Source organism: Penicillium psychrofluorescens (assembly GCF_964197705.1).
Source record: "Penicillium psychrofluorescens genome assembly, chromosome: 6".
NCBI classification, from domain to species: Eukaryota; Fungi; Ascomycota; class Eurotiomycetes; order Eurotiales; family Aspergillaceae; genus Penicillium; species Penicillium psychrofluorescens.
This window is the reverse complement of record NC_133444.1, coordinates 2225647-2238946: the sequence shown is the minus strand read 5'-3', so window position 1 is coordinate 2238946 and position 13300 is coordinate 2225647. Positions and strand designations below refer to the sequence as shown.

At 51.5% G+C, this 13300-nt stretch overlaps 4 protein-coding genes across 4 annotated transcripts; 3 read left to right on the top strand and 1 right to left on the bottom strand.

The window, feature by feature from the left end:
* Nucleotides 1-4570: 4570 nt before the first annotated feature.
* Nucleotides 4571-5749, bottom strand: PFLUO_LOCUS9321 (uncharacterized protein; the record flags this gene model as incomplete). The annotated part of the gene is made up of 4 exons (XM_073787137.1): nt 4571-4652; nt 4721-4833; nt 4896-5522; nt 5723-5749. The coding sequence occupies 4 exons, from the start codon at nt 5747-5749 to the stop codon at nt 4571-4573; spliced, it is 849 nt and encodes a 282-aa protein (XP_073643322.1).
* Nucleotides 5750-6417: 668 nt separating this feature from the next.
* PFLUO_LOCUS9320 (uncharacterized protein) lies at nt 6418-7002 on the top strand (the record flags this gene model as incomplete). The annotated part of the gene is made up of 1 exon (XM_073787136.1): nt 6418-7002. One exon carries the CDS (start codon nt 6418-6420, stop codon nt 7000-7002), a length of 585 nt encoding a protein of 194 aa, XP_073643321.1.
* A 1238-nt stretch (nt 7003-8240) lies between these two features.
* On the top strand, nt 8241-10319 carry PFLUO_LOCUS9319 (uncharacterized protein; the record flags this gene model as incomplete). The annotated part of the gene is made up of 4 exons (XM_073787135.1): nt 8241-8434; nt 8487-8617; nt 8665-9399; nt 9460-10319. The coding sequence occupies 4 exons, from the start codon at nt 8241-8243 to the stop codon at nt 10317-10319; spliced, it is 1920 nt and encodes a 639-aa protein (XP_073643320.1).
* A 1411-nt stretch (nt 10320-11730) lies between these two features.
* Nucleotides 11731-12594, top strand: PFLUO_LOCUS9318 (GTPase Cdc42; the record flags this gene model as incomplete). The annotated part of the gene is made up of 4 exons (XM_073787134.1): nt 11731-11750; nt 11882-12001; nt 12078-12456; nt 12529-12594. 4 exons carry the CDS (start codon nt 11731-11733, stop codon nt 12592-12594), a joined length of 585 nt encoding a protein of 194 aa, XP_073643319.1.
* Nucleotides 12595-13300: the final 706 nt, after the last annotated feature.

The window sequence follows — 13300 nt, the reverse complement described above, 5'->3', positions numbered from 1 at the left end:
CCCATGGAACTGCACATGTCGCTGCATTCAATAATAGCCGTTTACGAGTCATGTTACTGTGCAGCGCAGACACCCCAGCTTGGCGCCGACGCCACCTAACGGCCACCCAGAAAAATGATGACTGGGGTTGATTTCTTTGTGATGAGCCAGAGAAGGAAGAAGCGCTGAGCGGGCAGAACTGGATCGAGGCTGTCGATCATCTTGTTTCTTTGTTTGCTTCGGCAGAAGGGCATCATCTAACATCCCCAATCTGGTTAATTCGGAACGACTCTGCAACCGGGACGAGTCAGCAGCCACGCGAGATGGTGGTGGCGTGCGCCATAGTTGGTTAGCGATAGACGCCGTCTGCAGTCCGCTATACCACGTAGGTACAATAATGTACCGGTATTACTAGATCGATCCTCAGAGCACGCCATTCACGATTGATCACTACATGCATACCAGACTTGACCACAGGCGGGTTGAAGCGAAAGAGAGAAAGAAAAAAAAAAGAAAAAAAAAGACCCGCTCGTCATCGCCATTCCAAAGCCAAGGATTTGGCTTCACCACGCGCAAGGGGCAATCCCTACGAAAATGAGGAGAAATTAGACGAGACCCGCAATCAGAGTGGAGGATCTACCCCCTCCCACCCCATGTCTTCACCAATTTCCGTTCTATTATTATCATTGTTATTGGAAGATGGAAGACCACATGTTTTAATTGAGTCGTGTAAATTCTTGACCCTCCCGAACGGGCCCGATTTGCTCGAGCTAGGAAGGCCTAGCCAATGCGCCTGCCAAGCCTAGCTTGAGGCTTTTTGCGCTGAACCACAAGCCATCTTTGGCTGGCGCCTGGGGTTGAAATGTTGGTTCTTGGGGGGGACCCACCGTTTCGTTGACTGATTTGGGTATATAACTCGAAAGATAGTGTCTCGTTAGGGCGGTGTTCAGCCGCATGTTGCTCTACGCTGAGCGGATCACCGCGCGGAATGAATGTCCGGGGTGAGACCGGTGGCTGTTCCGCCGGTCCGCTTCTTCGCCCCCGAGCCAGCCCATGTATTTCCGGAGTTGGGATAGTCCAGCCTCAGCCATGTGGCCCCCCTCTCCTTCCAAGGTTTCCTATAATACAGCCAAATCCTGCAGAGACGTATCGTGCGACCCCCACGGCGAGTCACCTGGCACCGTTGTTGGCGTAGGGAATGGCACGGTGATCGGAAGTTTGCTCAAGAGTTACGGGGCAACTTGGCTTGCACGATATTGAATATTCTGCCTTTTCTAGTAGTCTGTCAGTGCCGTTCGGAAATCAGGTATTATTGCGTCAGTTCCGCTAATGTACTATGTGTCTTTTTTTTGCTTTCGTCACGGACCCAAATCAACGGGGGCGTGATAAGGCCTCCCCCCCCCCCCCTTTTTTTTGTCTTTGTAATTTAATCTTCGTCAACGACTAGTCTGCCCAACCAAGCTCGATTAGGTATCGCAGGGCCTCCAGCCAACGCAAGCGCACCGTTCTGGGGCCTAAGCGACACGTGGTGGACAGATCATTTTGTTGAATTGCAGAAATCACCGCATACGAAGCTGTAACAGACCGTACTTTATACTGTCTTATCCTGCAGAGGAGAGCAGTCCAAACCCCGACTGCGTAGACTACGACAGTACCTGCTGATCTGACGTTCCAACAAAACATTCGCTGTTTCTGATTATTTCTATTCCAGTCATGAAGGATTGTCTGACCCGCCCTTCTAGGAACACCACCCACCCTCCTCCACTCGGATGAAACCTCTCTGGGAGCTTACAATAATAGAAACGTTGCCCTGCGATTAATTCGATTCCTTCACGGGCGGGAGGATCCGGAGGAGCATAGCAGAAGTCGATCAAAGGATGACGGCGGTGCATCATGGCCCATTTTTATCGTTGCCCTGGCGGCAGATACTGTAAAAATCATTGGGTTTTGTTCTTGAGAGTTTTCTCCGAATATCAATTGCCGGAAAAGGCTGTATGCACGTTACAGTCCGGTCGCAAAGTTGCAACATTCGCCAGCTCATGGTCCGAGCGTAATTTCCACGTGTGAGGGCGTGTGTCTGTCAAGACCAAAATGTCGTCAGCCCTAGAACGAGGCCTAGTGCCTTGAATCATCACACCGGGGGCCAGAGTCCTGGGTCGGTAGTGCGGAGCTAGTATTGTACGGTTGGGCCGTAACAGGTCAATTTGTATTCGCCGAGAGTCTCATGATATCTGCCTCGTACAGACGGCCTAACCCCCTCCAGCAGGTCGATAAAAAGCAAAATCAGGCAGGGATTCGCTTTGACATTGATGATGCCATGGAGAATAAACCATCACGACAGCTCTTTCATTCATTGCTTGGTTCGCGTATCTCGCGGACCCGTACTATGGTTACTGAGTTTATTCGACCCGGACATACGAGAGTTAGAATACATCCACTTTTCTCCCTTCTGCTCGGACAATCCCGAAGCCCGAAGCCCGAAGCCCCGTACAGTACAGAGCACGCAAATGACCAAGAAAGAAAGGCACGCACCGCTGCGCATCAGCAGCCTCTTTTAGCGTCAACCACATGGCTGGCCTGACGGATATTTTACATCATCGTGCTTTTCGGAGATCTCTCTGGTCAACAGGGGGTTTCAGAACGCCTGCTTCTTGAACCACGCCGATAGTTACCACTTGAAGACATAGTTAATCATTCTCTCATTTCTCACACCTCGGACAGGTCCGGGTGTATCTGTATTTTACGCAATACCGGGACCTGTCCAACCCCAAAAATACCGCTAGTAACCGAAGTTCATCCTGACAGAGCCTCAGGCGCTGCAGAAATGGCCGACTCACGCCCACGCAATCGCAATCACCGACGGTCTTGATGAAAACGGAAGCGCGGATCTGTGGGGAAATAGTTGCTCGATACACACACCACACCACCGCTATCGGAACTCCCACACGAGCCACGTTGGAGCATCCGGGCGGCCCTAATTTTGGTCTCATCCGTCGCAATGGATTACCTGTTCGGGATATAGAGCACAGGGCTACAAGGCTGGGGAATACAGAATCGTAGCCAATGAGAAAAATGGAACGACCATCTGACTTTCTAATTTACTTAAAATAAGATCTTCTTCACGAGGAAGGGAAAAAAACGGGCTGTATTAATGGCGTCGGAGAGCCGGCGGGATCATCCCGTCCGGCTTATTTTCTTTTCTGTCATTATGTCGCGATTTTGCTTCTTGTCGGTGGTTGCATTATTTTCCTGTGTGGACACTAAGGAACGGCCTTGTTCCTAAATAGTTCGTTGCTACTGAGAATCTGACTGCCTGTTCTTACCTATGTGCAATGCATACTAGTTTCAGATTAATTTCGTCTGTGATGAATACATACTAGTAGGTAATCTAATCACTAACAATAGGACAGTATACAACTCACCTTCTTGTCTACATGTACCTATCTTTCTTCCTAAGATAGAAAATTGCCGCATCACTACAGCACTACTACTATCCCCCATTTCCTAATCCCCTTCCTAGCTGAATGCTTACCCGATATCTCTGTCTATACGAAAGGATGCAAAATTACAAGCCCAACACCAAATACGGCCAAGCCACTAACTCATCCACATGGAGGGCCATTATTACGAGATGATTCGCCAGGCGGAATCTGCCAGGATGCGCCCCGGCACCCGCCAGCACGTTCTCGGTGTTCGTGGTAACTTTTGAAACCTTGTATTTATGGGAACACCTGCTTATTGTTACAGCCCGTTGATTACAATTATGGGTGGTGGCAGGTAGATAGATACAGCCACCACATGCCGGCAGAATAATTAGCGTGACACTTCAAGGAACTCGGACTTTCTAAGGCGCCACGAACTTACTACTACTGTGCTTACTGTTACGTCCTCTAGTCACTGTGGCGATAAACTGACTCGAACATGTTCGATCACAGAGCAAGGCTGACTAGCGTGGTATGGAATATATTTTGAATAAGCATCGGCAAGTAGTTGCGTGGTCTGTTCGCCTTGCTTACTGCAGAACAAGTACTGTAAACAGACCATCCAACTGTGTATGGAAATGAGATGAGCGTGGCTCAGTGAGACATGGAATATGTTTCAGGCTGTGAATTAACATGTTAAGGTTTTTGCTGGATGGGACCTTGCTTGCTGCAAGCTTGGTAGAGAAAGCTATACTCGCATAACAACACGGAGTACGCATTGGGGGCTATTATGTTCATGACTAGTGGTGACTGCCTTGTCCCAAGGGCCTCAACAAGGTGCAGCAACTGTAGTTGATATGTCTAGAGAGCGAGGTCGGCCAGTGGTAAGTAAACATACACATATGCGTGGGAGGTTTATTCGTAAAAGTTCAACTACGCATGGAGCAAGCAATGAGAGATAACTGCTCATATTGGATCTGCAAAAGATACTAGGGAGATTCCCAGGCGTTCCTCGATGAGTAACTACAGAAGAAGAGCAACATGATATCAAATAACCGTTTAGTAACGAAACAACACCAAAATTCACCGAAACGCCAGACGCTCAAATGCATATCCTCGGTATGCTCGCGCACAAAACAAACGGACGTGCGTACGCGTGCTAGAAGAGATCACAGCTCGTCCGAGACGGCAACAGCGCTGACCATACGGGCAGACGGCGCATTCGAGTGAAAGCCGGTTGCGAGCTGGCAGCTATACATCCCACCCCGATGGATCAGTATCAAGGGCTTGAATGGCGAATGACGAGAAAAACCACTTACGGATCAGCGTCGAATTCCACGTCGCACTCCTCCCAATCCTGGGAGCCCTTGATCGAACCAGCGAAATTAATCGAGTCGGTGATGTTGCAAAAGTAGAAACGGACGATACCAGCCTAGTCACGCATCAGTCATTCAGTCAGGTACCTTTGTATAGAAGGAAGGATCAATCACATACCCCATTCGCAGCAGCGAGGTAACTCAGGTGCTCAAGCTTGTAGACATCCTGCTGGCCAACGGCCTGCAGCTGGGCGAAGGTAAGGGTCTGAAGAACAGGAACAGCGCGAACGACACGAGTAGCGCCGGCCTTGATGGCCTCGTCGTGCTTGGCGTCGATGACATCCGACTGCTCGCTCAGCTCAACGGTGACGACTTGCTCGCCGTCGCCAGCAATGCGAATACCCTTCTGGTACAGAGCAGCGTACCTCTTGCAGTCCCCGGCGTCGGTGAAGATGACGACAGCCTCACCGTTTTCGATCGAGACACGGTCAACAACCCCACCGTGCACCAGTGACAGCACGTCAGAGACGTTAGCCCAGTCAGGGAGGTTCTTGAAGACAACAACAGGAGTGGTGGTGGTCTTCATGGGGGCAGGCTGGGTGGCCAGCGAGCGCCACTTGGCCATGAAGGCGGCGGGGTCCGCAAGGCTATCGGCAGCAGGAGCAGAGTCAGCACCCGCAGCGAGATCGAGAGTAGGCTTGCTCGTCTCCTTGGCTTCGGCCTGGTTCATGGCGGTCAGCTTCTTCTGCCAGGCTTCGGCAAGGGCCCTGTCCTCGGAGATCGTAAACATGATGGTTCCAATGTACTGAGAGAGACAGAGATTCGGGAGGCAAAGTGGAGGGAGTGAGTAGAATAAATGCGAGGTTGAGGGTGTAAGGTGGGAAGGTGGAAGGAGGAAGGAGGAAGAAGAAGGAACCAGATGGGAAGAAGGAAATAAAGTTACGCCCAGGCAGCCAGCGCGTAAAAGTGTTACGCGCATAGCCCACTTCCAAACAATGAACTCACCTTGTGTGCATCAACCGCAGGGATCATGATGGGTGAGGACGAAGAGAGAAAGGAAGAAATCAAAGGCAAACAAAGGTAGAGACATAAACATAGACTTGATGGTAAAGCACCACTGCTGCCGGTCTAACGCAGTTATATTCTACCTAGTTCATTATGTCAACAACCATCTTTATATCGTCAGACACACACGTTATTCACATGCATCATGACGAGGGAGAAGGAATTGCGTCCTGCCAGGCTAACCGGGCTCATGATCCGCCTTGACGAGATCCTGAAGACCGGGCTAGATATAAAACGCATCATTACCCATAGGGACTGCAACCGCCAGACAGGAAGAGAGAGAGCACGGTTGTGAATCGTGAAGTTGCACGAAGCTACCCGAAGCTTATTTCCGCGGTCACGTGTTGGACCATCGATCGAGTTGATTCGATCGGGAGTTGCTCTTCGATGGATTTGATTCTTGTAGAGTAGAGCATCCCGTGTACTGCATTCTTGCATGTTGTTGCACTCTCTCCCCTACCATGGGTCAGAGCCAGAGCGCCCGCCAGCATCCCCCGGTCAATGACGTAAGATAGCTTCCTGACTTCCCCGGCAGACCGACACGTACTTCGTGGCGGCCACCATCATCTCCCTCCTCCATCCTTGCGTACATATCTCCAGACATACATACACTCCGTCGTACCCCCACTGCCGCCATGTCGCAATTCAAATTCGCCAACTCCACCGACCCTGTCCCGGGCAACGGTACCCCCCCACCCGAGTTTAACATCAAAGCCAAACCCTCGACAGACATATGGAGCAAGCCACCATCCACCACCCGCTTCAACGCCCCGATTTTCTACCAATCTGTTCCCATTGAATCATTCCGACGCGCCCGCGTAGCCATCAACGCGGCGTGGAAGGACAAATACGACCAAGGCGGCCTGATCCTGGTCCTCAAGAAACAGGACGGGACCCAGAAGTGGGTGAAGATGGGGATCGAACTCACGCATGGCCGACCGCATCTCAGCGTCGTGGCTAAGGACCATTGGGCGGATTGGAGCTTGTGTCCCGTGCCGAGTGGGGGTGGGGCTGCGACGATAGAGATGGTTCGTGAGTCTGATGGCAGTTTGTGGATTTATTTGATTGAGGGGGTGCAGAAGTCGCCTATCCGGGAGGTGACTTGGGTATTTGACGGCGAGGAGGAGGTTAGTGAGTGCTGGGTTGGGGTGTATGCGGCCAAACCGGCGAGCGATGGGGGAGACCTGGAGGTGCATTTTGGGCATTTGATGATCGAATGATGATCCAAATAGTATTTGGTAGTTGACGGAGTAGTTATATAGTTCTAAAGAAATTATTTCGTATTCTATAACTACTACTTGGTGACCTGGGACTCCTCCTGGGTGACCAAGATGAGGTTTGGAGTGCAATCCGCTGAAGCCGAAGCAATAAGATTTGTCTCTAAGCACACCGATGTTCCGTTATATCAGTATGCTACGGATGTCTCTCTATCCCGGGACCCTATGCTAGATGATCTACAAGGCCCGCTTGTCTCTTTCGAGCGACTTAGAGTTACGTACGAGAATCTATAAGCGGTATCTTTACTGTAGGGGAACCCGGTATGAGAACTGACTGCCGGATATGTTACCCCGGTCGGAGCACTCGGTGTTCACGCATGCGGATTTTACGCCTCGCAATATCATAGTGAACGAGCAGAATAAAGTCTCTGGCACTCTCGACTAAGAATATGCAGGGTGGTATCCCGAGTCCGGGAAGTATGCGCAGATCATGCGGCCAGCTTTTTGAGGAGACAGGTCGGTCTGGATGAAGAAGATGGCGCCCCAGCGGTGGGATCCACGAGGAATAAATGCGGCCAGGAAGATTTTGTTTTGAATCCTAGAGGGAGATACAACATGTTCACATTCTGTCACTACGTTCTCCGTACAATATCCCCCTCCATTGACCGCCCGCGGCTCCAGCCGACGAACCAGCGCCCGATGTCACATCTTATCGATCGCTTGGCCTCGTCACACCGTGCCTGACAGCACTCCATTCTTCCTTCTCGTCCTCCTCTTCTTCTTCTTGTTCTTTTCTATTCCCTTTGGCAGTTGGTTCCTCTCCACCACCCCTCCATTCAGCCACTCCCAGACGTCTCCGTCCCTCTGCGTTAGTGCACTCGACGGTCGCCTCGTCAAGCTTGCCTAAACGACAGCGGATCTACCCACGGCTAGCCCGATCCTCCGATTGCTTATCCTCGACTGCATAACCGAGTCGCTCTCTTTCTCTCTCTTTCTCTCTTTCTTTGTGGCTTCGAGTTCCTCTCAGCGTTTTTATTTTTCCGTGCACTGATCCCGGGTGGACCGGACTTGCCCCTCTTCCCCCACCAAGAGTCATTCTCTCTCCCCTTGGAATCTTCCATGATTATTCTGATGACACGCTTGCTCTCCCCTGGTCCGTAACCTCCCGGCTCTGTTGTCCGTGGACTCCGTCCGTTCCGGTGCTCCGTGGAGCGACTTGATCTGGCGCGGGCGACGCTGCGATGCCGTCGTACGGTTCTGTCGAGCAGATGGAAAGCGCCATGGATAGTGACGATGAGCGAGATCTGTTGTTGGAAGATGATCAATCGAGCGGGACATCGGCTGCGTTAGATGGGTTTGTGCAGGAGGGTGTGCAAAAAATCGAGGCGATCAATCTGACCTGGACGGCTCGGTCTTTAATCGTGGCATATGTGAGGTGGGTGTGGCTTGTCAGTCTCCAAAACCGGAAAGCTGATCTCTTTGGCCAGTATATTCCTTATGGCATTCTGTACCTCTCTGGAAGGGCAAACGGTCATCTCGCTGGCGGCATATGCGACGAGTGCGTTCAGCAAACACTCCAAGATCGCCACCGTCTTCGTAGTCCAGAATGTGGTGAATGGTACGCCGGTTCCTACAATCTAATCGGCCTATAGCTGACCCTTCTAGCGGTGATCAAACCCCCCATGGCCAAGATTGCCGACGCCTTCGGTCGTTTTGAGGCCTTCTGCGTGAGCATCCTGATATACATCCTCGGCTATATCCAAATGGCCGCCTCGACCAACGTGGAGTCCTACGTCGCAGCCCAGATCTTCTACTCAGCCGGCTCGACCGGTCTTCAAATCTTGCAGCAGGTGTTCATCGCTGACAGCAGCGACCTGCTGAACCGCGCCTTCTTCGCCCTCCTCCCCGAATTCCCCTTTCTGGTGACCGTCTGGCTCGGCCCGACGCTCGCAGACACCGTCCTCCGCACCGCATCGTGGCGTTGGGGATACGGCATGTGGGCGATTATCTTGCCGGCATCGTTCCTGCCCCTCGCTCTAACGCTGCTTTTGAATCAGCGCAAGGCTAAACGGCTGCACTTGATTCGGTCCTCGAGACCGAAACACCGTGGTCTAGCCCACACCCTGAAACGCACATGGTATGAGCTGGATGTTGGGGGCTTGACGCTTATCTCTGCTGGGGTCGCATTGATTTTGATTCCATTGACCCTCGCGGCGAATGCGAAGAACGGTTGGAAGAACGCCAGTATCATAGTAATGATCGTGATTGGTGTCGTCTGCTTGGCTGTTGTTCCATTTTGGGAGACTTCTAAGAAACTGGCTCCGAAACCAGTGCTCTCGTTCCATCTTCTCGGGCAAAGAACCGTGCTCGCAGGCTGTGCGTTGGCATTTTGGTACTTTAGTACGTTTTTCCTTCTCTCTATCTGGTTTGGTGGATCACTGACCAGTTCCTACCTACCAGTGGCCTTTTACCTCTCCATCCAGCCGTATCTCTATTCTTACCTCCAGGTTGTCCAAGACTACGACGTGGCAACAGCCGGCCGCGTAACGCAGACATTCTCGTTCACCTCGACCATCGCAGCATTCGGCGTGTCGCTGCTCATCAAGTACACCCGCCAGTACCGGATCTACGTCACTTTCGGCTGCGTCGTGTACATGTTCGGACTAGCACTGATGCTACTAGCCCGACAGGAGAACAGCTCCCACGCTCTAATCCTGACTACTCAAATCATCGTCGGCGTCGGCGGCGGCCTGCTGAACGTGCCGGTCCAACTAGGGGTCCAAGCCTCCGCCAGCCACCAAGAAGTAGCAGCCGCCACAGCGATGTTCTTGACGAGCATGGAAATGGGCGGGGCTGTCGGCGCCGCCATCTCGGGGGCTGTCTGGTCGACTTCTATTCCCAGGAAACTGCTTCGCTACTTGCCCGACGAGACAAAGAACGTGGCCGAGGAGATCTTTGGGAAACTCACCACCGCCCGCTCGTATCCCATGGGCTCGCCAACTCGCATCGCTATCAACCGCGCCTACCAGGAGACTATGAATCGGCTGCTGACCCTGGCTTTGTTGATGACTATCCCTCTGATCCCGCTCAGTCTTCTTATGCAGAATTACAAACTTGATCAGGTAGAGCGACCGTCCCCGTTTCCTTCCCTGTCAGGAAAGTTCACTTATCTAACCTACAAACCAAATCAGATGAGTTCCGAGTCCCTGAGTCCCGAGTCCCTCATTCATTCGCGCCGCCCCTCAACTGTTGCCGAAGTCGAGCCGGAGCCTCCACGTACTCCTACTCATGATCGCCAGCCCCATACTAAACGGACTTGACCTGATGACTTGACCTTTGAAATACGACCACCATATGACATTACGACTGTACGACACTGTTTTCCCGGGCATATCTATCATCCCATGCTGCTGTGGCCATTGCATCTTGACCCCGGCCAGCCAGCGGTATTTTGTATCACCTTCAAGCCACCCGATCACATCATTTTTGCATATATTTTTGGGTCTGTGTTAGATGTGTATGTAGAAAAAAGATCTCTCCGAAAATGAATGCAATGAATGAATGAATACACCATTTGATAGATATGAATTGAGCCCCTGTCTTGCAATATATATTTATCCACCAAGATCCTGGGATTCCAATATAGCTGACCCTTGCCTACCCGTCCGCACTGCTCATCAGCAACCCAATTGTGATCGAGGCATTCTGTGTCTTTGTTCTTGGTACTTTCCTACTCCAATTCTCTACATATAGGTTCTATAATAACATGCCGGTACCTGCGTCTATCTGCATGCACTAAACTAGACAGTCAGTGAGATCGGATCAGATGATGGGTACTTCCTGTGGGCTCTAGCTCTAGTGAACAATCATAAATGCACTTGCAGGGGTTTTTATTTTAGTGTTGTTGATTAGGCTCGTTTAGTTTAGTTGAATGTGGTTAGGCGAACGAACAGAGGGGGTGTTTGCTTGTTCTCGGGCTGTTTATTGAGTGGCATTTTTGTGTGCCGTCCGGTGTGGCACGATGGCTCAAAATTAGGGCAGATGGTGAATAATAATGTCTGATTATTTGGTTCTGTGATTTTCTATTCTATTGCACTGCGCATAGTATTGTTCTTCCTGTGGATTGATTATAGCCTAGTTCCCTCGCTAAAGAGGAAAATAACCATATGTCGCAGGCAGGAAGTCTAGACATTAATTGCCGACCGCACTTTCAGGGTCCAGACCGAACCTGGCTGTCAGGCAATTCTGGCTTAATATACACAACCCACTCTGCCCAGCAGTAAAAGTCGTCTACCCGCCTGCCGCGCTTCTTTTAGCCACTTGCAATACTAACGGAAAGGGTTTATTGTGATTTGACTATTTCTGAGCAGCACGCGGATCGGGATAAGGACCCAGAGGGATCGGTGTCAGTCAGTCAGTGTCTTGGCGCGGTCAGTAGGAGCAGTGACAGGCTATAGCTACAAGAGACGAGAAGCAGTAAAAGCAACCGATAGAAAAGATTTAAATCGTTGATTCTTAAACACACATCTCTATTTCTATGAGCACAATAATTCTCTATTCTTATCGTTGTTGCTGCTGTTCACACCCTCACTAGTCTAGACTCGGAGCAGACCACAGCTTCTCCCTTTTTCCGTCCGCTTTTCCCCCCCCTTCTCTTCACCATCGACTTCCCCCCAATACCTTTTGTTCTACCTCCCTCTTCCCTCCCCCCCGTTCTCTCTATTCTGCAATATGGTTGTCGCTACCATCAAGTATGTCCCTCCCTCCTTTTTTTGGTCCTGTTCCTTATCCCCCTGACTGCGGCGGGCGGCCAACACGACGTCCCTCACTCCACCCATGAGTCCGTGACCATCCACCGCAACCTAGCTAACCGCCCACCCAGATGTGTCGTGGTAGGGGATGGTGCAGTCGGCAAAACCTGTCTTCTCATCTCGTACACAACCAACAAGTTCCCCTCGGAATATGTGCCCACCGTGTTCGACAACTACGCCGTGACCGTGATGTAAGTTATTGCCGACAACCCCCCTCCCCCAAAGAAAAAGAAAAAAGAACACCACCTGATGGGAACCGAAAACCAGGATCGGCGATGAACCGTATACGCTCGGCCTCTTCGATACTGCTGGACAGGAGGACTACGACCGGCTGCGCCCGCTGTCCTACCCGCAGACGGATGTCTTCCTCGTCTGCTTCTCCGTCACCTCGCCCGCCTCGTTTGAGAACGTTCGCGAAAAATGGTTCCCCGAAGTCCACCACCACTGCCCTGGTGTCCCCTGCCTGATCGTCGGCACCCAGACGGATCTGCGCGATGACCCCGGTGTTCGTGAGAAGCTCGCCCGTCAGAAGATGCAACCCATCCGTAAGGAGGACGGGGATCGCATGGCCAGGGAACTAGGCGCTGTCAAATATGTGGAGTGTTCGGCCCTGACGCAGTACAAGCTCAAGGATGTTTTCGATGAGGTAACTGTGCCCGCAAAACCCAAAAAAAGTAGGGCATCATCACTGACTGGTTGTGTGTGTGTGTTCGTGTAGGCGATTGTTGCTGCGCTGGAGCCGGCGCCGAAGAAGCCCCGTAATAGACGCTGCCCATTGCTGTGAACGCACTTCTTCAATGATCTTTTCAAAGGTTGGTTGAATCTGGGAGTCTTGGATGCCCCGATGGCTGATTGATGGCCACACAGATACGACGGAATGAACCTGTTTCCTTGGAGGCCAGTTTTGGGGGAGTTGGGAGGCATCAGATGAAACACCGTGATCACCTTGTTGGTTTCCTGCTCTGGCACCCAACACCTTCCTCCGGCCCTATATCTCCACTGCCCCTTTTTCTTATTCTCTCCTTTCCTTGCTTTGCCCTCTCCCAATGTCCCTTGACCGATGATTATTTCCTACTCGCCGCACAATTCTCTCCTTCACGAACCCCCGGCGGTCGCGAGTTTCGACACACCCATCCTCCTCTCTCCGCAAAAACCCATACCTTTCCCTCTCATCCAATTTCCACTTCCACGCTTTTCCTTCCTCCTTCTCATCGTCTCTCGGCGTTGGACGTCAGGGCGTCGTGTTTTGGCTGGCCGATGATTGTTGTTCGTCATCTCCCTATTTCAGTTCTTGTTGCGCGGCCTAGCACTTCGGAAACTCGAGTTTCGAGCTTTTGCTATACCTCCTCTCTCCCCAAACCCGGCTTCTTTTTGCGCTTATTGTTTCGCGCTGGTTTCCGATTCAAGCATCATTTGTTTTTATTTTCTTTTCCAATCTTCTTGTACCCTCTCATCCGCTCGAGAAGCAAAACTATTCTGGATCTTAGAAC